Below are 27613 nucleotides of genomic sequence, written 5' to 3' on the forward strand. Positions count from 1 at the left end.
GTCTAGATATATTTCGGGGCGTCTAAGCCTAACATAAAATACGGAATTGACACCAAGCAGACACCGAGGAAGGCACGTGACCAAGAGCGCGAGCTCTCTTAGCATTTTAGTACTAAGTGCTTGACCTTTCCGTAGGCCGTAGTCTTTAGACACCATCTGTTGGTGACTTTTAGTATAATTTTTAAGCAGGAGACAATGGCTCTCGCGACGATAGCACGAGCTTTCTTACCGATAGATAGCACCTTATAAGGATAGCCTGCAGAAATAACGCGTTTCTGCTAGCTGTCACCTCCGTATTCACTCCCTTTGAAATATTTTATCTAGACCTTTATATACGTTTCCTATATCTATGGATAAAATACGCGAAAAAGTCGATTAGTCTATAATTAAAAGGGATAATAAAGCTAAATCCTAAACAAATTTGAAGAAATTAAAAAACTTACTAATAACTCGTACCAATAGGTCTTCGAGCAAAAAACGCAAAACTCGGATCAAATAGATCTTCGAGTATTAAACTTAATTTAGTTTAATACTAGAAGATCCTTCTCACAGTCCATAGGTGGTTTCTTCTAACTTATCTTATATCTATGGCCGGCGACGTGGAGGGGGGGGGGGGGTGCTCACCATAAAAAAATGAAAAGGGTAGCCCCATTGAGATCTTTGCGGGGGGGCTCCCTCTGAGTACTCAGCTACTCCACTGGCCCGGCGCTTAAACTTAACCGGAGATCGGGCCCCCTCTCGGCGACGCTGGGCGGGAATGATAAAATTTGTGATAAATAGATGGTTAGAATACAAAATTGGAAAGAAATGGGATTAGAAATGCTATTCTTTAAACGAGAATGAGTTCCGGGGGGTCCCCCAAGGCGCTGTTCTCAGCCCGTTGCTGTTCAGTCTGCTACTCGACGATTTACCTGCGGTAATGTGTCGTTTGTAATAGATGGCGCCGGTTTAGTTATAGATCACAGGTGGCGTTGTAAGTGAATACAAACAAGCCCGGAAAACTGTATATAAGGCTGAACAATACGATTAATCGGGCAGTTGATTTTAATGTATAATCATGTTTTAATAAACTTATCTACATATTTATAGTGATATCTTTTAAACTACAACATGGTGTCAGAAGTACATCTGTAACCTGCGTCTCTCATAGCTTCAGTTCGACTACTTTGGATGACGATGTCTTCATCACTTTGACCCTGGAACTACCAACCCCGCAGCGGCGTGGCAACAATACAAGGCCACTTTCAAGATTTACGCTACGGCCTCGAAACTTTGCAATGAACAAGCTGAAACGCAAGTAGCAACTTTTCTTTATATCATTGGCCCTGGGGGTTGCAATATATATGACAACCTCACGATAACGCTGCCTGACGGCCAAATACACCCCACTTTGGAGCAAATCTATACAGCCTTTGGTAATTATTATGCCCCTTATGATAACCCAGATTCTCATCGTTACAAATTCTTGCACACCAAGCAAAAACTCCAGCAACCATTTGATGACTTCCTCACAGACCTCCGTTCTCAGGCACGAAATTGTGGCTTTCGTGACCTCTCTGACTCGCTTCTTCGATATCAAATCCTGGCTGGAATCCATAAGACAGAACTTCGCAAACAATTGTTCTCTCATCGTAACTTAACTTTAGAGCAGGCCATAACTATCTGCCAGGCTGATGAGACATCGACTAGACATTCCGAATTAGTTCATGGGACAACATCGATACAGCAAACTGCTGCCGCAGACGCTCTACAACACGGACAAGGACACCGACATGTACGTTCACAACCTTCGTTAAGTACAGTCACTCAGCGCCCACGGAATGATTTTTCATCCCACCGACCGTGGCACCCACAACCTATACAACGTCTTTCCATACCACGGCAACAGTCAACACAGCACCAACAAAGGGGATCCAGTCGTTCATCTATACCAATGGCTGCTCATAGTGTATGTTCAAACTGCGGCTTACAGCATCACCATCAAGTCAGATGTCCGGCCGCCAACTCCATATGTCATAACTGCCACCGACGAGGCCATTGGGCTGGTCTCTGCCGTTCCCGGACGTCTCAAACTCTTGCTGCTGTTAATATTGACTATTACCCTGATACAAGCACTGACTCTATACAGTACCCAGCGGACTCACTACCCCAAGGAAGTTACTTTCTGGATCCATTACGAGTCGACATAGACGATCAAATGTCAATTGACGACTCCTCAAACTTTTGGTTATACTCTATAACGGCTTTATGCAATGCCACTACTGACCTTCAATCGCAGAACACTGAAGATGAATGGTATGAATCCATACACGTTAATAATATTTATGTTTTATTCAAACTAGACTCTGGTTCGCAAGTAAATATTTTGCCCCAGCTCATCTACAACACACTCACGACCCAGTCGACGTTACACCCTCCACCAAAACAAATAATTGCATACACCGGCCACAGGGTGCCAATTCTAGGAGTTGTGGAGCTGTATTGTGCTTCCTCTACTACTTCGCATCAACGTCTATTGTTCTATATAACTCCGAATCAAGCTACTCCCATTCTTGGAGCTCGAGCTCTGGAGACTCTGGGACTGGTACAACGTACGAGACAAAGTATTCCCCAAGATATGGCGATATCAGCATCTATGGTACACACACCGTCGGGACAAGAAAGCCCTAGGGTCATCATCGCTCAATACGCAGATGTCTTTGATAGGATTGGAAAACTTCCGATAAAGTATCAAATTCAGTTGAAACCTAATGCCATGCCTTTTGTATCTATAGCCCATAAACTACCATACGCATTAGAACAGCCAGTTTATGATGAACTACAAAAAATGTTGAAGGACGGGATTATCACGCCAGTGCAAGGCCCGACTGAATGGGTGCAACCGATGGTGGTTCAGCGGAAGTCAGATGGAGGAATACGCATCTGCCTGGATCCTCGTAAATTAAATCCAGCGATAAAGAGACCACACTGTCAGATGCCGACTGCACAACAGATTTTCTCCAAACTCCACGGAAGCACTATTTTTACGGTCCTAGATGCGAAAAGTGCTTTCTGGCAAGTGCCACTTACGGAGTCCAGCTCATACCTATGCACGTTCGCCACGCCGTTTGGAACCTTCCGATATTTACGTCTTCCCTATGGCATCTGCACCGCTTCAGAAATTTTTCAACAAGTGATGTATAAATTGTTTCCACCAGAACAGTTTTCTAACACTCATATATCGACAGACGACTTTCTACTCCATGCTACGGATCTCGCTGCTCACAACCAGCTCCTCAGAAGAATTTTGGAGAAGCCAGGCAGACTGGCTTGACATTTAGCTCAAAGAAACTACAACTTGGAGTAACAAAAATTAAATATTTGGGCCACATTATTACTCCAGACCAAATTGAGGTTGACCCTGAGCGAGTCAAGGCCATAGTCGATCTTCCACCGCCCACAGATAAACGGGCCCTTCAAAGATTCATAGGTATGGTGAATTACGTTACTAAATTCTTGCCATCGTACTCAGAACAAGCTGCCCCGTTACGAAAGCTTCTGACGAAAGACGCGATTTTCCTTTGGGACGAAAATAACCAGGTTGTATTTGATAAACTGAAAAATTTACTCTCTAATACCCCGATGTTAGCAGCTTTCAATCCCCAATATCCATGCAAGATTACGGTCGATGCTAGTTCCACTGGAATCGGAGCAGCTCTTCTTCAAAACGATCAACCCATCGAGTACGCTTCAACGACTCTAAACCCGACGCAGAAGAACTATGCCCAGATAGAGAAAGAGCTACTAGGAATTGTATATGCCTGCGAAAAATTTCACTACTACATTGTGGGGATGCATGTAGCCATCGAAACCGATCACAAACCCTTACTTTCCATCATCCACAAACCAATGCACCTGTTGTCACCACGGCTCCAGCGTATGATATTACGTCTACTTCGCTATAAATTCCCCTTGTCATATGTTCCAGGCACAAAGTTACCAATAGCCGATACTCTATCCCGGGTATCTCTTTCACGTTCTGAAATCGACACAACGGAAATGGAAGGGTTATACGCTGCTGTCCACACGCTAACTGTCCTGTCTGAGTCGAAACGCATGGAAATTCAGAGAGAAATGCAGCAGGATGCAACATATCAAACTCTGGTGCAGTATATTTATCAAGGTTGGCCAGCGTCCCAAAAGAAGTTACCCTTAGAACTTTCAGCGTACTGGGCATACAAGGAAGAGCTACACGAAGCGGAAGGACTTATCTATCGTGGGAATCGTCTGGTGATACCTCCAGCGCTCAGACCCGAGGTCATGAAACAGCTGCACTCAGTCCATCAGGGTGCCACGTCTTGTCTGGCGAAGGCGAAAATGCACGTATTCTGGCCACAGATAACTAAAGACATAACCAATTTTGTTAAGAACTGTATTACATGTCGCTCCAGAGATTCATACAATCCACCTATTAAAATACAACCCCATCCTATCCCGAATCTCCCTTGGGAGGCAGTGGCCACGGATCTGTTCCAGGTAGAAAATTCGAAACTAATCATATTGGTCGATTACTTCTCAAAATTTATGGAAGCCCAAGAATTGAAAACCACCACTGCTGATTCCGTCATATCATTTCTAAAACCACACTTTGCACGCTACGGAGCTCCACAACGCTTGGTATCGGACAACGGTCCACCTTTCTCATCTTTTAAATTCAAAGAATTTCTACGCATGTGGAACATACAACATGTAACAAGCAGTCCTTACTACGCCCAATCCAACGGTATGGCAGAACGTTCAATTCAAACCATTAAAAATCTATTAACCAAAGCTAGACGTGAAGGCCGAGATCTACACTATGTCCTGATGGAGTATAGATCAACTCCGATTGGAAAACTACCTACACCAACGGAGATGCTGATGGGCAGGCAGATCAGGACCCCCATTACGACAACAAGTACGGCCCTTCAACCGCAATATCCAATAACCTATATCCAAGAAGAGCTCCGAAAGAATCAACAACATATGGCTTCCACAAATCAGCACGTACGTTTCCCGAAACCGACATTTTTTTATACAGGAGACCTTGTATACTATCAGAATGGACCCAGAGACTGGTTGCCAGCGGAAATAGAAACCCCTGCAGACGAACCGCATTCATATATCATAAAGGACAAGATGGGGAGAGTGATTCGTAGGACACGAGTTCACCTACGTCCCCGCCAGAAATAGGACTCAGAATATATTCCATCTAGTCCTCCAATAGATAGCGCTCCCGAATATAATAAAACAAATCTTAAAAATACGCAATCAAACTTCAAAGGCAAAGCAGCATTCTCATTTATTACCCAACAACCACCCAACCGAACCATACTGCAAAACCGAATCTCAGTTCAGCATGTCATCCCTCAGACCTCAACGCAGCTTCAACATGCAGCCAGTTACAATCCACTTAATTCTCGACAATCTGCTGTCCCTCTGCCACAGCCACCTCAACAAACAACACTACCATCACTCCAGTATCCGAGGCTAACCACTCCAAATCCGTACAGCGCACAACCATCAGACCACACCTACTCGTTGCCGACCAGTCCAGTTGCACAGCCATCAGCAAACCAAGACAAAATCCAACATCAAACTCCGGGAAGACCATTGCAAAGAGCCTCAACAGCGATGTCACTATATAATCAGCGAATTCCTGTCTCACCATTCCCAGTAACCCGTGCGCCATTTCCAAAATATCAAAGTCAGGAACCAGATATTGTAACAACTCGTTATGGTCGGATTATCACGAAACCCCATAAACTAAACATATAAAAAAAAAGTTGTTGTAATAGATGGCGCCGGTTTAGTTATAGATCACAGGTGGCGTTGTAAGTGAATACAAACAAGCCCGGAAAACTGTATATAAGGCTGAACAATACGATTAATCGGGCAGTTGATTTTAATGTATAATCATGTTTTAATAAACTTATCTACATATTTATAGTGATATCTTTTAAACTACAACAGTTGAACAAGTAAAAGTTTGGGTTTCCTTAAGCCTCAGGGCAATTTGAAATGTTAACAAACGGCGGGCTTTCAAATTGATGATTTGGTAAAAATTACTTCAGGAAGTTCAGTGAGCCTAGTGGAACAACAACTCAGGACTATAATTACTGCAATATCCGTTTTTTAAAAACACTTTAACATTGTAAATATCGGTCTTCGTTGAGTACTATCTCTTATGTTGTTTAACAGTGGAATGTTGAATTTAAGCAGAGTGCGAGACATTTATCTTGGCTAAGCTTCTAAGACAACAAGCATATTATTAAATAGAAGGTAAACTTTTGAAAAATAAGACAATTATCAGTATGATTGTTGATGTTTAAATCAATGACTGTCGTCAATTCGTCATAAGTGTCATTCTTTAGTGTAATGTATTTTTTCTGGGATATAATTACTCTTTCATAAGGTTTTTGTTTATCTAAGTTTCTACAAACATAATAATAAATATAATATTACTTACTTTAAATGTGAAATAACCTTTAAATACAAAGGTTAATACTAAGGACCTTCAGTTACTGCTTCTCCCAAAACTGCCATTGACATTGCCAGCTATTTTAAAAGTTAGGCCTATTTCAGGCCTAGGCTTAAATATTTTCAAAGCGAACCTAAACGAAATCTTATTTATCTTCCCCACAATGGCATTTAAATTTTCCTTATAATAAGTAAATATGAAAACAAAACTAAAAGTTCAAAAAATCTTAACACTTTTAATAAATAAAAATCCAAAAACGTTGAAGTGGTTCATGAGAAAAACTCCAGCAAAAACCCGAGGGGCAGCTCACTCCAATGATTATTAGGACACCCTCGTATGATTAAATCATGATTAAAATTAAATCTGTAGCTTTGGCAGTACAAAGATTAAAAATGATTAAATCATGATTAAATTTTTAATCATGATACTCGACGATTTACCTGCGGTCCTGCCTCCTGGTATTCAAGTGGCGATGTTTGCGGACGACATAGTATTATTTCTCACTGGGCACTAATTGGGTTTGCTAAATATCCATATGCAAGAGGCTCTTCAGGTGACGTCAGCCTACCTCCGGCGCCGAGGCCTCCCTCTGTCTCCGGCCAAATGCGTAGCGCTGTGTTTTACCCGCAAACATACTCCGCAAGCATACTTTACTCTCAGTAGAGAGTGGTTGGCACTTTAGCCTCGCAACAAGAGGAGCTGGGTTCGATCCCAGCTAGTGGCACTGGGCGAAAATCCGGAACCACTCCTTCTGCGTAGAATTTGTAAGTTCTCTCCCCACTGGTTTCAGGGGTTTTCCACCGAGATCTTCGGTTTCCCCTTCCCATAAAAACTTGCTGAGGTTAACGGTAATAGCTAGTGTAGGGAGCTGTTGGCTCGCGTGGCATGAAGGGCTTGCCACCGCCCTCCTACGCATTGTAACCCGGCCACCTGTTACTTGATCACGAACAAGCAACATTGCTTATGTGGTCGAAGGTGGTGCCTTGGGTATTAGCTCTATTTAAAAAAAAAAGAATGGAAGGCCACGATCTACCGCTAGCCCGCACGGCTCGTTATGATACTTTTGAACTATTTACGAGTTTATTTCTATATAAGGACATATAGAACAGATACCTTATTTTGTCATTTTTACACCAGCTATAGGACCGCGTGTTTTTGTTTTTTTTTTATAAAAGTCACTAACGTTTGTTAAAAGAAAAAAAGGAAAATATATATAAATGTCTATAGAATAAGTATGGAAACTATAATGCTGCATATAGAAAACCCTGTGAAATTTAAAATAATATGCGGTTGAACGGACACTCGAATATCTCGTGCACCCCTACCTTATTGAAAAAAAACCAATTATATATATGTAATAACTAGCATACTGGGTACGTAGTCTAGATTATCTTTGCTGGAATCGAAGGGTCGCCCATAGAAATCTTATACTCCTACCTAGAATGCTCCCGTATACGAGAGAACCTGACGCCAAGACATTTTGTACCTAATTACTAACATTATAAATAATATCTTACTAACATTATAAATAATAGCTTACTAACATTATAAATAATAGCTTACTAACATTATAAATAATAGCTTACTAACATTATAAATAATAGCTTACTAACATTATAAATAATAGCTTACTAACATTATAAATAATAGCTTACTAACATTATAAATAATAGCTTACTAACATTATAAATAATAGCTTACTAACATTATAAATAATAGCTTAATAACATTATAAATAATAGCTTACTAACATTATAAATAATAGCTTACTAACATTATAAATAATAGCTTACTAACATTATAAATAATAGCTTACTAACATTATAAATAATAGCTTACTAACATTATAAATAATAGCTTACTAACATTATAAATAATAGCTTACTAACATTATAAATAATAGCTTACTAACATTATAAATAATAGCTTACTAACATTATAAATAATAGCTTACCAACATTATAAATAATAGCTTACTCACATCATAAATAATATCTTACAAAACTTCTAATTAAGATCTTAGACATTCTTACTAACCTTATTAAATATGTTAAATATATTAAATTATTATGGTTGCGCACGCGTTCCGCTCAAGTTTTTGTGGAGAAAACCGGTTCCGGGTTTGAGAAATTGAGACGTCCTAGTTTATTTATTTATATTTCGTCAAATATTACTCCTATTAATTGAGCGTAGCTCTCACTGTGGAGACTTGTCAGGAAAGTTGGCTGTCCGTCGCGCATTGAGGGAAAGGAAAAGGGAGCTTCGGAAAGCGACTCTAGAGAAAAGATTGCTGTCCGTCGGAAGCCAAAGGAGTTGGGGGAAAGGGGGAGCTTCGGAAAACGACTCGATTATGTTTTATCTTTACCAAATAAACAGTAATCTTTGGTAAACTAAATTATTTATCTCGCTATTCTTTCTCTACTTGGGTTTAATTAATTTAAGCCTAATTAACCACTGGATTTTCAGCTCGCTCCGCTCAAGTCTGTGTTGAAAATGCCGTTTTCGGTTTTTGCGATGACCGTCCTAGGGTACGTTCAGAAACAGTGGATTTATATTTTCCACCGATGAGCTTTTTCGTCATAATGACGTCGTAAGTTGCTGAACGCTTTTATTCAGTCATCGGTGTTTTATAAAATAGCGTAGCATTAATAGTAGTTTTACGTCAGTAATGACGTCAGTCATCGGAAAAACCGACTATTATTTCGGTGACTTCGGTGTCTCACCGATGACTATCGTGACGTCAAAACCCGAAATTAAAATGCCGTTCAGTAAAACACCGGTGTCACCGGTGACTCAGCGGACTCACCGGTGAGCGTTTCTGAACGCAGCCCTTTGCATAAACGTGTTTATGATACATTCATGATAAAAGCATACAATTTCAATAGGTAATCCAGGATTATATAATATTACCTTTAGTTTTCTTTCGTTTAGAAACCTTTTTAGAGCTTTAGTATTGTTTTAAGATAATATAACGCAAAGAATATCTGGTATACCTTGAAAACCGCAAGTCAAAAACCACAGCGCAATTTTCAGTAAAACTTCACGTTTTAACTAGATGGCGGTAGCTCTGCCATCTCCATGGAAGCAGATTTTTCCGACTTTCCCCGGGAACTCAGTAAGAGCCAGCGTTTACGCGCAAGGAGCTTGATTTCGAATCTAGAGTACGTAGTTATATTATCTTTGTACAAAGTACACCCTTTTGTAACAGGGCGGCTCCAATAGGAGCTCAGCATTAATTATACAATAATACAATAGGCTTCGAGCTTAGGAAAGATAGCGCCATCTACTTTAATACCTGTCAACTAAATGTGTGAAGAAATAGCAGACAACTTTTGGATATGAATGTTCTTTAACTGAAACGTTCAGCTAAATTTTATATCGAGATAATTTTGAATGAGCAGACAGCTTTCACACATTCGATTTAAATCTCAGTCGTTAGGCAGCGATACTTCTGACAAAAGTTTAAACTACGCACGAACGGTCGAACCTTATAGAAATAAAAAAATAAAACGAAAAATAAACATTAAAACAAAAACGCAATGTAGTATTATGTAATATACAATGTAATGTAATATATTTTAGGGTGAAGTACTACGTAGATCGGAAACATTAGGGGAGTAAATTAAGTGAATTTTTCTTCTTCTGTGAAATCTCCATCACCTTTTGGATCACCTCAAAGTCCCAATCCTCCCTTGCAAGACCAAGAATATTTTCCACGGGGCACCCAAAATGTTCTGCTCGCCAACTGTTACACGCTTGGTCAGTTTCCGTTTCTGGGCATTCTAGGAGAACATGGTAAACATCCTCATTCACTTGAGCACATAGCTTACAAAGCGGGGATAAGGTTTCGGAGCGCAATAATTCCACTTGACTAGTTAGTAGAGGACCTTTCGAGCTTGAAAGAGTAAGCCGCTGCCCCAAGACCCAGTATAATCCTCTTGCAGGTACTACCGTCGTGCATGCGGGGACCCGCTGCACTTTGGTGGTCGTTCCAAGGAGTGTTTCCCTCCTTGAGCGGTTTTCGTCAGGCATTTCGCCACGAATATTTAGCCACCGATTACGGCAGGCGTATACAAATTGAGTTGGATACCCGAACTCAAGGTGCGGATGAACCCCTGACGCAGTATATTCACTGTATAGCTGAATACTACCGGCGCATTGGGGGAACCGCCACTGAGGCTGATAAGGTAGCTCGAGTGTTACGGCAATGTCACCCGACATACCGTCATCACTTAAGGGGAAAGGCATTCGCCACCCTGAAAGAGTTGTCGCAGGAGGCCAAGATTATTCAATCTGACCTTCTCGCGCAAGCCATTTATCGCCCCCCGCCCACCGCTTTAGAATCCCTATAGCCAACTCTGGCCTACGGGGGAACTTTAGGACAGGTTGGGCGAGCGCCTCCTGTTACTGGTGGCGCGGTGAGTTTAGCAGCCATCGGAGTGCCGGCTAATTCTAGCAAGGTATCTCTGGGTGTTATATGAGTAGGCCTAGCTGCTCTGGATCCTTATTGGCATTATAGGATTCAGAGGCAGTCTGCTAATTGGTCGAGCGCGGCAGTCGCCCCTCAACCAATGCAGCAAATTTTCCAGCAGAATCCTGTAGAAAGTTTTAGGCTGGTGCGCCAGAATTTAGTTTGTTATGGTTGTCGGAAACCCGGACATATCAAACTGGCGAGAGAGACCTTCCAATTAAATGGATGTACATCCAGGAAAGGGAGTGAGCCTCGGCAAAATTCTGACGTTTGGAAAGCCGGTAACGAGGGAGAGCTTCCGAATACTCAGAATTGCACTCCCTTGGTCAACCGGTGTGCTGACGGAACATTTGGCGGGAAAAATCCCCCATTGTTACGGTTCCGAGCTTTGGAACATTCGTTTCTAGGCTTGTTAGACTCTGGTTCCTCCGTCTCTCTCTTGGGTGATAATTTTATCCCCATTTTTGAGAAAAAAGGGAGGAAAATGAGCGAAAATAGCACTACAGTTAGATTTGGCCGTGGCACGTGTCGTGTCGCGGGCAGTATCAGGCTTTCCATAAAGTGGGCCGGCGGCATTCACCGCCAGCGCTTTCTTGTAGTTCACGGTCTGACCCCCCCTGTTATCTTGGGTAGAGATTTTATTGGGGCGGAAAAAATAGACCTAAGAATGAGCGAGGGAGGGTGGTCAATCGGCCCCCTACCCCAGCGCATCGTTCCCTTCGATTCCGAAGAGGAAGGCGAAAGGGTAAATTATTGTCAGGTAGACAATGAGAGTCCCGGCGCCGTGGGAACCCCATAGCGTTGGAAACGTTGGCGGTTTCAGAGGAAAGCTCTTCTGACTCCGCGGAGGGAGAAAACTCTTCCAAGGAGTGGGGGCTTCCTTTCGACAGGAGAGCCATCATAAGTTCGCAAGTTACTGATCTAGGGTTAGCGAGGATTATCGCTGAGTTAGAGTGGGTTACTTTCTAGCGTCCCCAGTGAAAGGCCTTTTGAATTAATAACCGCTGATTTAATGGGACCCTACACTCGAAGCGCCAAGGGAAATCAGTACCTACTCGTCATAGTAGATCATTTTACAAAGTGGGCAGAACTCTACCCGCTTAGGAAAATGACTACTGAGAAAATATGGGAGAAAATGTATGAAGTTTTCTGTCGATATGGATTCCCACGACAGGTGATAACTGATAATGCATCCGTATTTTCTAGTAAAAAGTTCAAAAGGGCCTGTTCGGATTTCGGCATACGCCCTAAGACGACGGCCCCTTATCACGCTCAGGCAAATCTGACTGAGCGGATGAATAGAACTATAAAGCCAATGATAATTTCTTATGTCGAACGACATAAGGACTGGGACGCCCGTCTCCCAGAATTAGGCTTTGCTTTGCGTTCAGGCGAGAGCAAAGCGACAGGGTATTCGCCCGCCGCTTTGAACTTAGGCCGAGAGCTTCGCGCGCCCCTGGATTGGGAGTTGATACCAGGAAATACTTCCGGTAATCAAAGCGCAGGCACGTACGCCGAGAAACTGAAAATTAGGCTGCATGATGCAATCGACCATGCACGCTTGAATTTACAGGATTCGAAGCTCACGCAAAAACTGCACTACGACAAGCGTCATCGAGCTGTTTTCTACAAACGTGGAGACCTCGTATTGCGCAAAACTCATCTTCTTTCCGACGCTAGTCGTGGTATCACGGCTTCGTTGGGAGATAAGTTTGAGGGGCCGTTTGTAGTGCAGGAAAGGACCACTCCTTTGACATATCGGCTGGGAGACCCGAACTCCGGTGATTTCATCGGAGTAACGCACGTGTCCCAGCTGAAGACTTTCACCCCGCCGTGGCAAGGAGATGACCCTCCGTGTGACGAAACCGGTAGGGGGGCGGAAACGCCGGACGAGAAGAAGGAAACCCTCTCTCGTCCCAAGAGGAAGAGACGGCGTAGAAGGGGTGAGAGCACTGTAGACCCCCCTAAGCATCGCTACAATCTGCGTTCAAAAGCAAATGCCTAGTAACACTTTTTGGGTGGGGGTCTAACTTATTGCGTTGAATTTGAGATACCTTGAATTATACGTAATTTTGGCTGAAGATTGTTGCGCATTCGCGCCATCTTTTAGCAATTGTAACCAGGGGAGGTCGATCCCGATCTCGCCGGTCGGGGCGGGGAGCAGCCGCCTCCACCAGAGGCCTTGCGACTCGAGGACGTCAGAATGGGCAGACGGCCCCAGGAACGCCGGGGCAGACCGCCCTGTCGAGAGGAGGGCAACCAGCCCAAACCACAAGGCAGACGGCCTTAGGAGGACCCTTAAGGCATACCGCCCTAGGATCAAGGGGGCAGGCCGCCCACTCTGCAACAGCATAACCGGCGTCCTTTGAGGCGAGGCATACGCCCCCTCAACGGATGTCAAGGACCGTGGCTACTTGGGTGGCACCGATGGACGTTGGCCTGTTGACCTATTTCAGTGCCGCCCGGTGGCCCAAGCAGCAGATGCTTGGAGTAGTGGGACGCCCCACTCCCCATGTCTTCCAGGGAGACACAGCGGAAACATCGGCTGAGCGAGATGGTTTTTCCGTTGCTTATCGGTATAGTGACGTCATTCGACAAAGTTAAAGGAGGGGTAGCAGACGATATTTTGTTCGTTACTACAACTTTTAGTTTTTCTCCGTTGATAGTTGTTGAACGCAGCCCGTGGCTCTCTCGGCGTACGTTAGTCCCGTGGCCTTTATGCATCAGCCATTGGATACCGGGGGTATAAAGGGGTACAGGGGGGGTTTGGTACGACTGCAAGTTTGAGTTATTTTTGCAGGGAAAAGGGTACCACGGAAATTCTCGAATTGGAAAGGGGGAGGGGAGTACTACGGAAATTCTCGCATGGAGAAAAGGGGGAGAGGGTACCACGGTAATTATCACATGGGAAAAAGGGGAAGGTGGGTACCACGGTAATTATCACATGGGGAAAAGGGGAAGTTGGGTATCACGGTAATTATCACATGGGGAAAAGGGGAAGGTGGGTATCACGGTAATTATCACATGGGGAAAAGGGGGAGGTGGGTACCACGGTAATTATCACATGGGGAAAAGGGGGAGGTGGGTACCACGGTAATTATCACATGGGGAAAAGGGGGAGGTGGGTACCACGGTAATTATCACATGGGAAAAAGGGGGAGGAAGGGCCTTACTGGGGTGGTTCTACTATGGGGAAAAGGGTACCTCGGTAATTATCGCATGGGAAAAAGGGGTTGGGGGCCTACTGGGGTGGAGTACCTGGAAACACACAACTAGCTGAGGGCCTGCCTGTAAGGCGGGCTTCTCGGCTAGTGATAAAATACGCGAAAAAGTAGATTCGTCCATATTTAAAAGGGATAATATAGCTAAATCCTAAACAAATTTGAAGAAATTAAAAAACTTACTAATAACTCGTACCAATAGGTCTTCGAGCAAACAAAAAACGCGAAACTCGGATCAAATAGATCTTCGAGTAATAAACTAAATTAAAAATTAATAAAATAGCCAGAAATTCCAACGCTAGACCGGTTTCGTTCTATTTGGAACTCATCAGTACCGTGCGGTAAATTAATTTTTAATTTAGGATATTGTCGCCGTAGTTTCCTAGGCTTCCTCTAATGGCGTTTTCCATTGGAGTCCTCTGAGCGCTCCTGGAGCGCTCCTAAATATAAAACGTGTTCCATTGGGGCAAAAAGGGCAACTCCAAAAAGGAGGCACGTCTTACATTGGCACTGTTGCTCCCTCGTGGATTGATCCGAGCTGCCCCAACTCGAGGGACGGGGCAACCAAAAAAGAGCAATTTTTAAGCAAAGTGACTCCGAGAAAAATTAGTATTCCATTGGGAGGGCTGGAAGTCTAGTCCTCCGAGCACCTAGCGGAGTTCTCCGTGGTAGAGCGATGACGTAGAAGGCAAATCCGGATCACGCTCGGAGCAGTCCCAATGGAAAACGCCATAAGGGTCTCTCTCTTTCAACTCTGACAAACGTTCTGTCCTACCTTGGTAATAAAAACCCTAACCATATCTACACCATTGACGACCTCCCCATTAAAACCACATTATCCGAACGGGACCTTGGTGTACTGGACGTCACTGCTCTAAAATTATCTAGCCATGTCAATAAAGTATCTAAAAACATTCGCTCAATCACTGGTATTATCCGATGCAACCTAATTTTTCGTTCCCCCAAAATAATCCAAACTCTCTACAACTCCCTTATTCTTCCCCACTTAGACTATTGCTATTCAATGTGGAAATTCTCCCTTTTATCTGACATCACTGCTTTCCAAATTGCTCAAAATTCTATCTCTAAACTCTCTCACAAATTTTATCGACATTTTACGCCTTCTTCATATCGACCCTGTCCACCTTCGTCATCGCGTTAACAACCTCATGCTTACTCTATGATTTTTTCCATAATAATTTAACCTTGAACTTTTCCGATTTTTTTCTCCATCAATATCTCCTCTACTCGTGGTCGCTCCTTAAAATTAGCTAAACCAAGGGTCTCCTCTGCCCAGCGCCAAAACCATTTTTCTTCCGGGTTCATTAACGACTAGAATTATCTCCCACGTGGCAGTTTCAATTCCCAATCACCACACATTTCGCCGCCATGTATCGAATTCTCGATCAAATTATCTACGTAGCAAATGTCTCCATTAATTTAATTTGCTTTTTACTAGTCATAAGATTTATTTTCTCAAATTATCCTCAATCGTATTACTCAATTTTATCAATCTCACTAAAACAGACTTTCTCTGTCCTTTTATAAAGGAAAAAAAATTGTAATCTTTTTTTTTTAAATGTTCGGTTTTTTACTAATTCCCTCGATGCTCCAAGAGAAGCCCACTCTGTGGCTTATGGAGCCTTTTGTATAAATAAATTCCGCTCATTGTTCTTGACTCTTTGTACTGTATGTATATTTTTTTTGTATTATTATTATTATTATTATTATTTTTTTTCCTTCTTTTTGTAAATACATATATATATATATATATATATATATATATATGGTCCCATCTGGTATGCTGTTCCATAATTCCATTTCGATAATTACTCTTATTCTATCTTTTTCGTAAAAGCGAAACTCGTAATAAGTAACGAGTCCCTAACGAGTTTTCCGCAAAAATGTCGGAAAACGGTATTCTATCTCGCATTTCGTTAAGCTCTCGTTAGCGTTTTCACGTTAACTCTCGGTAACGAGTGATGACATACAGGGTGTCCACTAAAAAACGATCCAGGGCGAATATCTCAGAAACCGTTTTCTCTAGGAATTTAATTTTTTTTATGTTACGTAGCACGTGCAGGGGGCAAAGAAGAATGATAACCTCGATGACCTTGAACCATGTCTTCAAGGTCATCCAAAAACTATCTCGAGAACCGTAAGTGTTAGAAAGTTGGTTCCAATTAGAAAAGTGTTCCCCGTCACGTTTTATGCCTACAAAGCTTGAACATGATTGGATTCGACCAATAGTAAGTCGAGAAAATTGGTACCAAAATCACAAAGGTCGTAAAAGGGAAAATTGCAAGACAACGCTAATAACTCCAAAACAAGTCGTGCTACATTATCGAAATTTGCTAGACAATCGCATCATGGTAGGATATTTTAATATTTGGAAAATTGTATGACATTGAACCATGTTTTCAAGGTCATACTAAAATTATCTCGAGAACCATTAGGTTTAGATCCAAAATTCCAATTAGAAAGTTGTTCTTCGTCACATTTTAAGTATTAATAACTTTAAATTATAATTTCTAATTTGGAATTTTTGATCTAAACCTAATTAGAAAGTTGTTCTTCGTCACATTTTAAGTATTAATAACTTTAAATTATAATTTCTAATTGGAATTTTTGATCTAAACCTAATGGTTCTCGAGATAATTTTAGTATGACCTTGAAAACATGGTTCAAGGTCATACAATTTTCCAAATATTAAAATATCCTACCATGATGCGATTGTCTAGCAAATTTCGATAATGTAGCACGACTTGTTTTGGAGTTATTAGCGTTGTCTTGCAATTTTCCCTTTTACGACCTTTGTGATTTTGGTACCAATTTTCTCGACTTACTATTGGTCGAATCCAATCATGTTTACGCTTTGTAGGCATAAAACGTGACGGGGAACACTTTTCTAATTGGAACCAACTTTCTAACACTTACGGTTCTCGAGATAGTTTTTGGATGACCTTGAAGACATGGTTCAAGGTCATCGAGGTTATCATTCTTCTTTGCCCCCTGCACGTGCTACGTAACATAAAAAAAAATTAATTCCTAGAGAAAACGGTTTCTGAGATATTCGCCCTGGATCGTTTTTTAGTGGACACCCTGTATTTCCGATATATAAGCCAATGAAATGTCTTGTTATACATAGGGAGTGTTCCGCCAAATTTTAAATTTAATAACGCGTCTATTTCGTTAATTTCTTCTTTTCAGCCCGTCAGCAAATGTAAACTTATTTATTTATTTCATAAAGAGGTACATAATAATACGCCTAAGCCAATAGAAATAAGTGATTAAATTTATGGTGAAATTGCGGGGGAGGGGGAGGGGGGGGGGAGTTACAACTTTGCAGCAAGAAATCTTTTTAGATTACATGGGGAGTCACCCTGAATTTTTAAATGGTTAATTTAGTGACTCATTTACAAGAATTAAATCAGAAAAAAATGTGGGAAGAGCTCTCTATGAGCTTAAACAATGACGGATCCGGCAATATAAAAGATGTTGATAAATGGAAAAAGGTATTTTTTATTAAATTTTTAAATGGAAAAAGGTATTTTTTATTAAATTTTTAAATGGAAAAAGGTATTTTATTAAATTTTTAAATGTATAATATGGTACGCAACACCAAAGATAATTTAAACTCGTACCCTAGATTCGAATACTGAGAGCTTTCCCATTGACGGTTCTGTTACGAAGCGTTTACCCTTTTCCGGCACGTGACCTCAGAAAAATCGGGCTCCATCGGTTGCGGCACGGCCAACTTCGATCACGCGCTGCCGGGCTATATAGCGCGTGATCCAAGTTGGCCGTGGTTGCGTTAAGGCGCAAACCATGGAGCGAATTTTTTCTGAGTTCCGGCGGGAAGTGGGTAAACGCTATCGGCAACGCGCGAGAGAGTGATTTCGAATCTAGGGTACGAGTTTAAATTATCTTTGGCAACACGAAGGCATTGTGATGAATATTTCTATCTTTTACCTGTACCTAAGCATCTTTTATCTTCAATTATATTAGTTTTAAGATTCTTACTCTTAAAACTAATTAGATTTACAGAAAATACTACCTAAGAACGGTTATAAACTCGTGAATTTGCTATATATATATATATATATATATATATATATACTACTAATAATAATAATAATCAGCTTAGCTAATACCCAAGGCACAACCTTAGGCCCAAGTCATCTAGCGACTTATCAGTGACGTGACTAGGAACTCCGGGGCCCCCCCGCGAAAAACGACTCGGGGCCCTTTTAAATAGCACCGATTTTAATCATAAACGTTTGGGGGCCCCCTAGAACTCGGGCCCCCCCCGCGCTGCGGGGTCTGCGGGGGCGCTATTTATGCCACTGCGACTTATAATGCCTTTAAACAGGTGGCCGGGTTACAATGCGTGGGGGGGTGGTGGCAAGCCCTTCATGCCACGCGAGCCAACAGCTCCCTACACTAACTATTACCATGGATTCTATTACCGTTAACCTCGACAAGTTTTTATGGGAAGGGGAAACCGAAGAACTCGGGGTAGAACTTGCAAACTCAACGCAGAAGGAGTAGTTCCGAGTTTTCACCCGGCTCCTATTATTAATAAAGATTTGTTATTATTAAAGATTTATAAAGTTTAAAAGAAACATTATTTTCGCATCAAAACGCTCTACAGCCTTCAAAACTATGTATTCTAATATGGCTCCTTCGCGTAAAAAACGCGTCTCTTTTTCTTCATTTAATATTTTAAGGTTAAGGTAATATTTTTTTTTAACTATGAATTATACATAAATATATTGCGAAAAGATAGTTTAACTTATTATACCTTGTTTTTTTTCTAAAAAGGAAAGTGGAAAACCGAAGAAAAAACATTTTTCCGCGATCTCGCTTGTTTTTTGGTCGTATGTAGCGCCCCTAGCGGAATTATTCATACACGCAAATTAACATTAGATGCGAGCATAGAGATAGAAAAGAAATAGATGGAAGATTACCGCGTTAAGGCACCCCGGTTTTTGACCGGGAAAATTCATCCCCCCCTGCGCATGTATGAAAACGGAGATGGGCAGAATTTGCAACGCCATCTATCCTTCCTTTGTTTACATCAAATTACAGCATAGAAATGGATGCGAGGAGATTGACAGGGCCGTTAAAGCGCGGTACACGCGATCGAAGTTGCCGGTGCCTGGGGTCTTATTCTATCGCAAAATCCGAACTCGGCTTGGCAGATTCACAACAAACTGCTTCTCTTTAGTATAAATTTACTCCTTATGTCCAACCCTGAAAGGTACCAGAGGAAGTTAAGTCCAACTTCGACCCTTCCGCTCAAACACGGCCAATTGGAAGCCTTGGAAATAAGGTTTTTTTAAAAACTGGTCCTTATGACCAGTGACCCCCTAGCATTTGAATTATTAAACTGGTCTTATATAAAATGTTCTAATATCATTTATAGGCCTAAAAAAACCTAAACTACATGTTTGGAAGTTAGATTATGTTGGTAACATTAACTTTACACGTATTCAAAATAGTTAACTTTATTTTATGAGTACCACAAGAATAGTACAATATAGTACTATCTCACCTAAGACTACTATTATAGCCTAGAAGACCCTCGTAATTTACCGTATTATCTCTCTTTCTCTGGGCCCCGTAACTTCAGAGTCCCCGGTCCGTTACCGCGTAGCCAGGTAGCTTACCGTACTCGGGGGAAAGCGATACTAGAGGATTGAGGGTTTGAGGCCAGAGGGGGGTTAGACAGTTCGACTCGTTCGAGGGATGCGAGCGAAGGGACTCTACATAAAACCTCGACGTGCGGCCGCGGCGGTAGTAAGCGGAGTCGCTGTACATATAAATCCAGTGAATAGGGAAATCAAAACTGATATAAACCTTGAATTAATAGGTCATCTCCTATTATTTGGAATTATTTTACTGGTCACCTTCTGTTTTTTTGTTATTATTTCGAATTAATAAACTGGACACGGTGACCAGTGACCCCCCAAATTTTTAATAAATAAACTGGTCTGAGCAATTAATTAACTGGTCTTTGACCACCTGACCACCGTTATTTCCAAGGCTGCCAACTGGCTCAAATTTTGAAGAAAAAAAATTTCAAGTTTTCTGCTTCATTTTCTGGTATGATCATTTTAGAAATGGCGGTGTTCAAGCATTTAAATCACTTTATAAAACTCACGGATTTAAGTAAAACATATAAATTTATCAATAAAAATGCTCTATTGGCACCAAATACTTTTTCCTTAAGAATTTTATGTACCGTTAGCAATGAAAACAATATGACTAAAGATATGGTATGGATTAAGGTTTATTAACTCTGTAGAGGCTTTGTCAAAAAAAAAACGAATTTTCAATGAAAATATTTTATGTCAAACATTAATTTTCAGCCAGATCCTGACATAAAAAATCCTTATTCAAAGGAGCCCAGGAAGTGTGTTTTATGTAAACACAACATAAAAGTAGATTATAAGGTATTATAAATATTTTAATGTCTTCAGGAGGTAAACTAATGCTAACCACTTCCAGAACCCCAAACTTTTAAGTCAATTTGTCTCGCCCTACACTGGTAGAATATATCATAAACATATCACTGGTTTATGTGAAACTCAACAGAATATCGTAATTCTAGAGATTTTCAAATCACGGCGCAATGGTAAACCATACTATTAGATTTTAGGAGACATTCTTATCCAAAAACTTAAATTTTTCAGGTTTCATGCCTTACGTCTTAAAAGAAGCAAAATTTTTGAAAGACGTAAAACTGTTTAACCCTTCCAGACCAACTCGCCCTAACCCACATTAATGTTATTGTTGAAAAATTAGAATAAAATGTAATCATACCATCACTTAATCAAAAAATTTATTTATCAAATTGTATATTGTCAATAATAGACTGGCTAATATTATGATTATACCTACATTCAGTGTCGGAAAGTGGGCAACCATCAGGATGATATTTTTTAAACCAACAACATCGGCTTTGATATACAATTGGTTTTTTCATTGGCCTTTTGCTGTTTTTTGAATGCGTCATGGGTAATCCATCTGAATTTGATTTGTTTATCAATGGTTTCGTAACAAAGATGTATCCATTTCTTATTTCAAAAACATGTCTGTGATTCCTAATGAGAGTTTGCAAGCCGCCATTTTGTTGTTTTAACTTCATTTTTATCTCTGGGTCCAAAATTTTGGCTAATTCCTCTAGACTAATAGATCCTCCATATTTTAGCCTTTTGGTTGTGGTTGTGGTTTCAACATTATGATATCCTTCTCCTCTGGAGAGCAGAAGATTTGCAATTAAACAAACAACACTTTCCAAAAACGTTTTGTCAAGTTGAGTGCAATTTGTTACTGCTGCTATTTTTGGTCTGGCAACAAAACCATCGGACCATGGTATATTCTCATTATTATCAGAAGTTGGGGTTTTCATTGTAGCTCGCTTTGAATTATTCTGAATGAATATATTCCGTCTCTCATCTATTTCTTTTTCTTCTTCTGTGGCATAATTACGTGACTGGCACACAAAACAAGACCTCTTTGTGGATGGTATTCTCAATTTATCTCTCTCAACTTTAAATCCCATCTCCCAACAGAGTTCTTCAACAAATGTTAGGTAGGCTTGATATTGACTAACTCCGCCAATTCTTCTTTCGTATTTTCCATTAAAGGTAAATGGACAACATGGCAAAAGGAATACTCTCATGTTATAGGAGGATCTAGTAGCAATCACTGGTATCCAAGGTGTCAATTCATCAGAATGATTTCCAATTAGCCAATCATACTCTGGAAAAAGCGAGTGCGCAGATGGAGTGATAGTCATTTCTTTCAACACAGTTTCTGGACCCAGTAAATCCCATAGCTGCCGTTTCCTCAAATCAACTCCAATACCTGGATAGCCTTCCGATGATAAAATATGGACTAAAAGGCCATTTCCACAACCCAAATCAACAAAGGACTGTTTCTTTCGATAATTATTAATTTTCCTTTCTTTTTCCCAAAGACAAATTAAATAAGCCGCAATTGCGATATCTTCATGTACAAATTTAAGGGGATCAGTTCCATCAGCTGGCCATATTTCAACAAAATGTGCAGCATGTCTATCTCGTAATTTCAGTCTAAGGTTATTGTAATCTTCAATATTAACAAGATGTAATGGTGGTTTGGAAACACCATTTTCTGTACTTTCTATTTGTGACCATTTGACTATTTTGGGGAAAACGAAGACCTTGAGCCATTCAACACTGGGTTGATCCATGGAAAATGTTTGGTCTCTGTTTAAATTTGAAGCATGCAACACAATCTCGGTATGATCTTTTACACTGTACGAAAATTTAAAGTATAAATCCGGTGTCAATCTCTTTCCATGTTCTTCAGTTGAGAGAGGATAAAATGTACAGAAGTTTGATTTCTTGTTGATAATAACAAGTTCAAATTCTTCTTGAAATCTAGGTACCATTCTTGGCAGAAGTTTGCGCAATATCAAAAGTGTTTCTTCACATTTAAACCACTCACTAAAATCAATGCTTGACAATTTATTTTTAATAGAAATAAAGTTTTGTTTCCCAAGTAATTCGTCTAAGCATACTGCAGTTTCAATTTCTTTTCGATCACTAGAGCATAGCTTGCTTAAAGATTCGATGTATAAGTCAATAGCATTTTGACATTTCTCTTCTAATATTCCAACTTCTAAAAATTGGCACCCAAAAATTCTGTTGTTCAATATGTTAGGCCTTTGAAGATATACTTCAATAGATTTCCAAAACTTATCTCGTCCATTTTCTAGAAGCAAATCCAATTTTTCAATAGAGAGTAAATGCATAATCTAAAAAGAAACAATATGAATTTAAATATAAAGTAAAACTCATTAAAAATTTTAATAAATATACATTACCCTTAAAAGTTAAACGCGTTCCAATAGACCAGTATTATTTCGTCTGCTAGTCCAATCACTTCACCAGGGCCAACTTTGATCACGCGCTGTTTGCACTATAGCGCGTGATCAAAGTTGGCTGTGACTTCACCAACGAAAAATGAGGTACGTAGTCTAGATTATCTTTGGATACACGTACAATTATTAAAGGGCGCGCAATTAAAACACCAGTTAAATATGGAAAATTATAAAATATTTTATTATATATACCAGATATATAAATGACAAAGTTTCTTATCAATGTGCTTTGAAATTTAAAATAGGCATGATATTTAAATTTGTTAGTAAAAGTCTTTTAAAAAATAGTCGTATTCATTTCTATGAAAGTTTCGTAATTGTTTCTAACTATGCAAATTATAGCAATTGTTACCGGTATTATTATTTTGTTAAAAAAATATAATATTTATACAGCAGTTCCAATAGGCTTTTCATCGTGAATTTGTGCCATAATTTTGAGATAAGAGTTTTTTTTTTTGGCACTATCGGCATTTGTATCATTATCAGTCAAATCACCAAAAATTGGAGGTTCGAAAAGCCCCACTTCCGGGAGAGTTGAGGAGTTTGAAATATTATCTTTGTACTTATTATGGTAGTTGCCATTACCATTTTCCTGACTAAGGTTAAAATCTATTGGCAATTTAGAGCTTTTGGAGGGATGCAATAATAAGTAATATAATGCCTGAAAAAAAAATCAAATCCAATAATTATAAATTTTTTCCCCTAGTTTAAAGAAAACTTACCATGAAGACTAAACCCATGAAAAAACTGAGAAAATGAGCCAGTATTGCAGGGAAACGGTACCAAACATCCAATGGTCTATATCCGTACCAAACTGCCATCAAGATGCAATTCTCAGCAAAAGTGTAAATGTAAAAAATAGTGTATCGCCATTTTGTAGCATTATTCTTTGGATTAAAGTAACAGAATAGAAAAATAGCTCCTAAAACGGAGTTGTACAAATATTCCTCATATCTTAAAAAAAAGTTCAAAATTTAATTATTTTATGAAATATAATATAGAGTGCTTTCGTCTGATACAATTTTGAAAACTTGTAACTTCACAGCTGTAGTGTTAATAGTGGCCGCCATGACAGTAACCGTTTTTTATCAATAGGCAAATTACATTGGTGACGTCGTGAGTTTCGAATTGAAAGCACTCTATAGGTTTTATTAATAAAATAATTACCTAGAATCGCAAAATTCAGTTTTCATGGACACAATCCACAATGTCATGATGCCCCACCTTAAGGCCATAATACACGCAAAATGTATAGGAAATCTGGAGGCAAACAATCCCAAGGCTATCATTCTGGCACCAATGACAAACAAACGCCAAAGGAACATGACAATGGTTCCTTTCCAAGACAAGTTCTTGGCATCATCCATGGATAACCTCATGGATCTATGTTGAGCAACAAGGGACCAAGCAAGGGAAGTCAATGAACCAGTAACCCCAACTGTCTGTATGATAACTACAAATAAAATTCTTCATTATACACCAGTTCTATTGTCTTTAGCGAATTACTTCAAATTACTTGTCCAAGAACTGTCATCATGGTCTATAGGTTGAGACATTATGTATAACTGTAACACTAATTGAGGAGCAGCTTCTAAAAAACTTTCAAAGAGTCTCAGTAAAGTGGCATCAGCATCTTCGTAGCTCATACATTGATACGTGTAACGTTGCATTCCTTTGTCATCTTTATTTTTTTTTACTTTTAGGCCGTACATAAAGGAATCAACATACCTGTAAAAAATGTAATTTAGTATTCACCAAAGTTCTATTGGTTTCTATTCATTAAGTCACCTCAATACCGGTCCTAACTGAATAAGTAGAAAGAACACCCTTAGAGCCCATTGTAACTTGGAGGCCTTTGGAGTTTTGGGATCTTTGGCATCTACCAAGTACCATCTCAAGCTAAAGGCTGTCATTGTCAATGTTGGAATAATAACAAATGTCAACGTCAAACCAAAGTACCACGTATTCCCATCTCTATGATGGAAATAGGCAACAAGCATGTCAGTCCCTGTGTCAAAAAGGAAACTTCCAATTGAAATGATGATTGCTAGTGCATCTAGCCAACCAAATTCGATGATTTTTGGCAATGCATCAATTACATCTTTTGACACTGTTAAGTTATCATTCGGTTTAGAATAACCTCTAGCAAGTCTAGGTCTGATACGATTGTTATGATAGTCTCCATCAGAGTCATCCATTTTTAATATTCGAAATAAAAGTAACTCTATAAGTAGAAAGAAGCGGTGGTAAAGGATTAAATGAAACCAAGGCCTAAGAAATTCTTTGTTCTCTTACCAAGGCTTAAAGAATTAGACCAAGGCTTCTTTGTACAAAATTTAATTCGTACTTTTTTGGAACGATTATATCGTTGATTTGACGCGTCTATATATATGAATTTTAACAAAACACATTTTCCTTTTAAATGTAATGAAAATAGTAATTTATTTTATTTAAGGACGGTTTAAACGCCATGCCTGAATCTAAAAGGAAAGGTTTGACAGTTTTATAAGCCTTGTTTCTCTATCAGACGATAGCTTAGAAGCGTCTGCTTTAACGTTCGTGACCTCAGGCTCAGCCGCTGTGATGCGGAGAAGGTAGAGACAGGGGTGGTAGAGATACCTGTATGTAAACCAAATGGATTTTTTCAAAAATGATTTAATATATTTCATTAAGTTTGAATAATAAAACATAAGTAATATGTTCGGAAACGTTATACGTTTGAACCCGTTTGGGCTCGTAGTGCTTCTTGCTCTTGTGTTCTTTTTCATCTACGTCTACATGGATGGAACAGGGCCTCCAACAACTACCTACGAAACGGTCAGGTATAGAAATGAACTATATAAACCGAAAGTTGATAAAGTAATAACGCATTACCATTACCATTGGCAGTCTAAAGCGTTTGCTGGCTGTTGGAATTGAAGTAGCAGAGTTGGGTGGTAAGGAAGTAAGAGATGTTCGTATGGGAATTGATTTGAAAGAGCAAAGTAAAGGCAAAACCAAGGAAGGAGCCAATGATCCCTTAACTGACGGTGATCTTCGTTCTCATAGAGTCATGGTTAAAGCTCTTCAAACCACGTTTCCCAATATAAAGGCAAGATACTCAACTTTTAATTGAACATAAATTGCTAATGATTGACTTTCAGGTTATTTCTGAAGAACATGATAATTCTGTGGACAAAACAGCTAAAACTAATGGACCTCTTTCTGGAATTATACCCAGTGTTGAGAAAGTTGTAAAAGAAGACATCAAAGTTCCACTGAGTGACATTACAGTCTGGATTGACCCATTGGATGCCACCCAAGAATATACTGGTAATTTGGCAATAATTTAGAAAAACTCTTATGTATAGCTTTTATGGTTTGCTTTTTTATTCTCCAGAAAATCTTCTGGAATATGTCACTACCATGTTGTGTGTTGCGGTACAAGGCAAACCAGTGATAGGCATTATACATCAACCATTCTCTAACAGAACGGGTTAGATTAAAATTTCAATGTGGGAAAGGGGGAGGGAAGAAGAGAGATCCATCAAATGAATTATTAATTTTTCAGTTTGGGCTTGGATTGGTCATGGAGTATCTCCGGATTTTGAAATAGCTAAAATGCCATCAGCAGATACTAAAATAATAGTATCTCGATCTCATCAAGGAGATGTTGAAAAGGTAGCTAAAGAAGCTTTTGGAACAACAGTCAAAGTTATTCCCGCTGGTGGTGCTGGTATGCGTAAAACCTTTGTAAAACTCTGTGGTAACTGTAACAAAGTAACATTTTGAATGCAATTTTTAGGTTATAAATCTCTTCAAATTTTGCAAGGCAACGCAACTGCCTACGTTCACGTAACAAATATAAAGAAGTGGGACGTGTGCGCGGGTAATGTCATTTTGGTTGCTGCTGGTGGTAGGATGACTATGTTGAATGGTCAATTAATGTTTTACGGACCAACTGATCCAGTATTAAACGAAGGTGGCATATTAGCCACCATGTTCTCACACTCCAAAGTTCTGGAGAAATTGGCTAAAATTAAAACCTTAAGTTAAAAATTTTAGTCAAAGTCTTCCGGTATATCCGCAATAATTTATTCATAAAAATAACTGTAATTCTCAGCTTCTATAACTTTTCAAATTACAAAACGATCTAGTATATTTAGTGTGGAGATCATGTCTTTATACATATGTTTGTGAAATCTTGCTTAAAAAAATTTCGCTTCATCTCTCTCTCTTTAAAATTGAATTTTTAAAACTACTAAACTTTCTTATTTTTAAACATTTAAAGAATATTAATTTCTTAACTCTAAAAGGCCTTTGTATAAATGTTTTCTTAATTTTTGGTTTCATAAACCAATTGAAAAATATGAAGGGTATTTTACAGTGCCTATAAGAGTGGGCATTTTTGTGATAATTGTACATTTTAAGGTTAAATTCAACTCCCTTCCCTTTAAAATAGTTGAAATAAAAATTTTGGTTTTTGAGTAAAAGGTGTTTTTTATTTA

General features: G+C 39.7%; 4 protein-coding genes across 6 annotated transcripts; 2 read left to right on the forward strand and 2 right to left on the reverse strand.

Annotated features, from left to right (window-relative positions):
* Positions 1 to 20311: 20311 nt before the first annotated feature.
* mRpS18C (mitochondrial ribosomal protein S18C) lies at positions 20312 to 21270 on the forward strand. Its single transcript, XM_090173843.1, has 4 exons — positions 20312 to 20472; positions 20566 to 20649; positions 20705 to 20831; positions 20890 to 21270. The coding sequence occupies exons 1-4, from the start codon at positions 20317 to 20319 to the stop codon at positions 20979 to 20981; spliced, it is 459 nt and encodes a 152-aa protein (XP_090029969.1). The 5' UTR covers positions 20312 to 20316; the 3' UTR covers positions 20982 to 21270.
* Positions 20785 to 22786, reverse strand: LOC149948721 (putative tRNA (uracil-O(2)-)-methyltransferase). The gene has a single exon (XM_090173837.1). The coding sequence runs from the start codon at positions 22632 to 22634 to the stop codon at positions 21039 to 21041; it is 1596 nt and encodes a 531-aa protein (XP_090029963.1). The 5' UTR covers positions 22635 to 22786; the 3' UTR covers positions 20785 to 21038.
* A 556-nt stretch (positions 22787 to 23342) lies between these two features.
* Positions 23343 to 25739, reverse strand: LOC149948722 (XK-related protein 6-like). Of its 2 annotated transcripts, none has more exons than XM_090173832.1 (6): positions 25422 to 25739; positions 24915 to 25350; positions 24643 to 24854; positions 24294 to 24579; positions 23849 to 24080; positions 23343 to 23787 (listed from the first exon to the last, which is right to left on the reverse strand). In XM_090173832.1, the coding sequence occupies exons 2-6, from the start codon at positions 25322 to 25324 to the stop codon at positions 23512 to 23514; spliced, it is 1416 nt and encodes a 471-aa protein (XP_090029958.1). In that variant the 5' UTR covers positions 25325 to 25350; positions 25422 to 25739; the 3' UTR covers positions 23343 to 23511. The 2 variants fall into 2 exon arrangements, with proteins under 2 accessions (XP_090029958.1, XP_090029959.1); XM_090173833.1 differs by lacking the exon at positions 25422 to 25739 and having other exon boundaries at positions 23344 to 23787; positions 24915 to 25134; positions 25226 to 25351.
* Positions 25598 to 27508, forward strand: LOC149948723 (putative inositol monophosphatase 3). 2 transcript variants are annotated; one of them, XM_090173835.1, is made up of 7 exons: positions 25598 to 25745; positions 25815 to 25948; positions 26016 to 26217; positions 26270 to 26438; positions 26506 to 26601; positions 26677 to 26841; positions 26911 to 27508. In XM_090173835.1, exons 2-7 carry the CDS (start codon positions 25824 to 25826, stop codon positions 27159 to 27161), a joined length of 1008 nt encoding a protein of 335 aa, XP_090029961.1. In that variant the 5' UTR covers positions 25598 to 25745; positions 25815 to 25823; the 3' UTR covers positions 27162 to 27508. The 2 variants fall into 2 exon arrangements, with proteins under 2 accessions (XP_090029961.1, XP_090029960.1); XM_090173834.1 differs by having other exon boundaries at positions 25612 to 25948.
* Positions 27509 to 27613: the final 105 nt, after the last annotated feature.

Source organism: Leiobunum rupestre, chromosome 4, assembly GCF_980474605.1.
Source record: "Leiobunum rupestre chromosome 4, qqLeiRupe1.1.hap1, whole genome shotgun sequence".
Classification (NCBI taxonomy): Eukaryota; Metazoa; Arthropoda; class Arachnida; order Opiliones; family Sclerosomatidae; genus Leiobunum; species Leiobunum rupestre.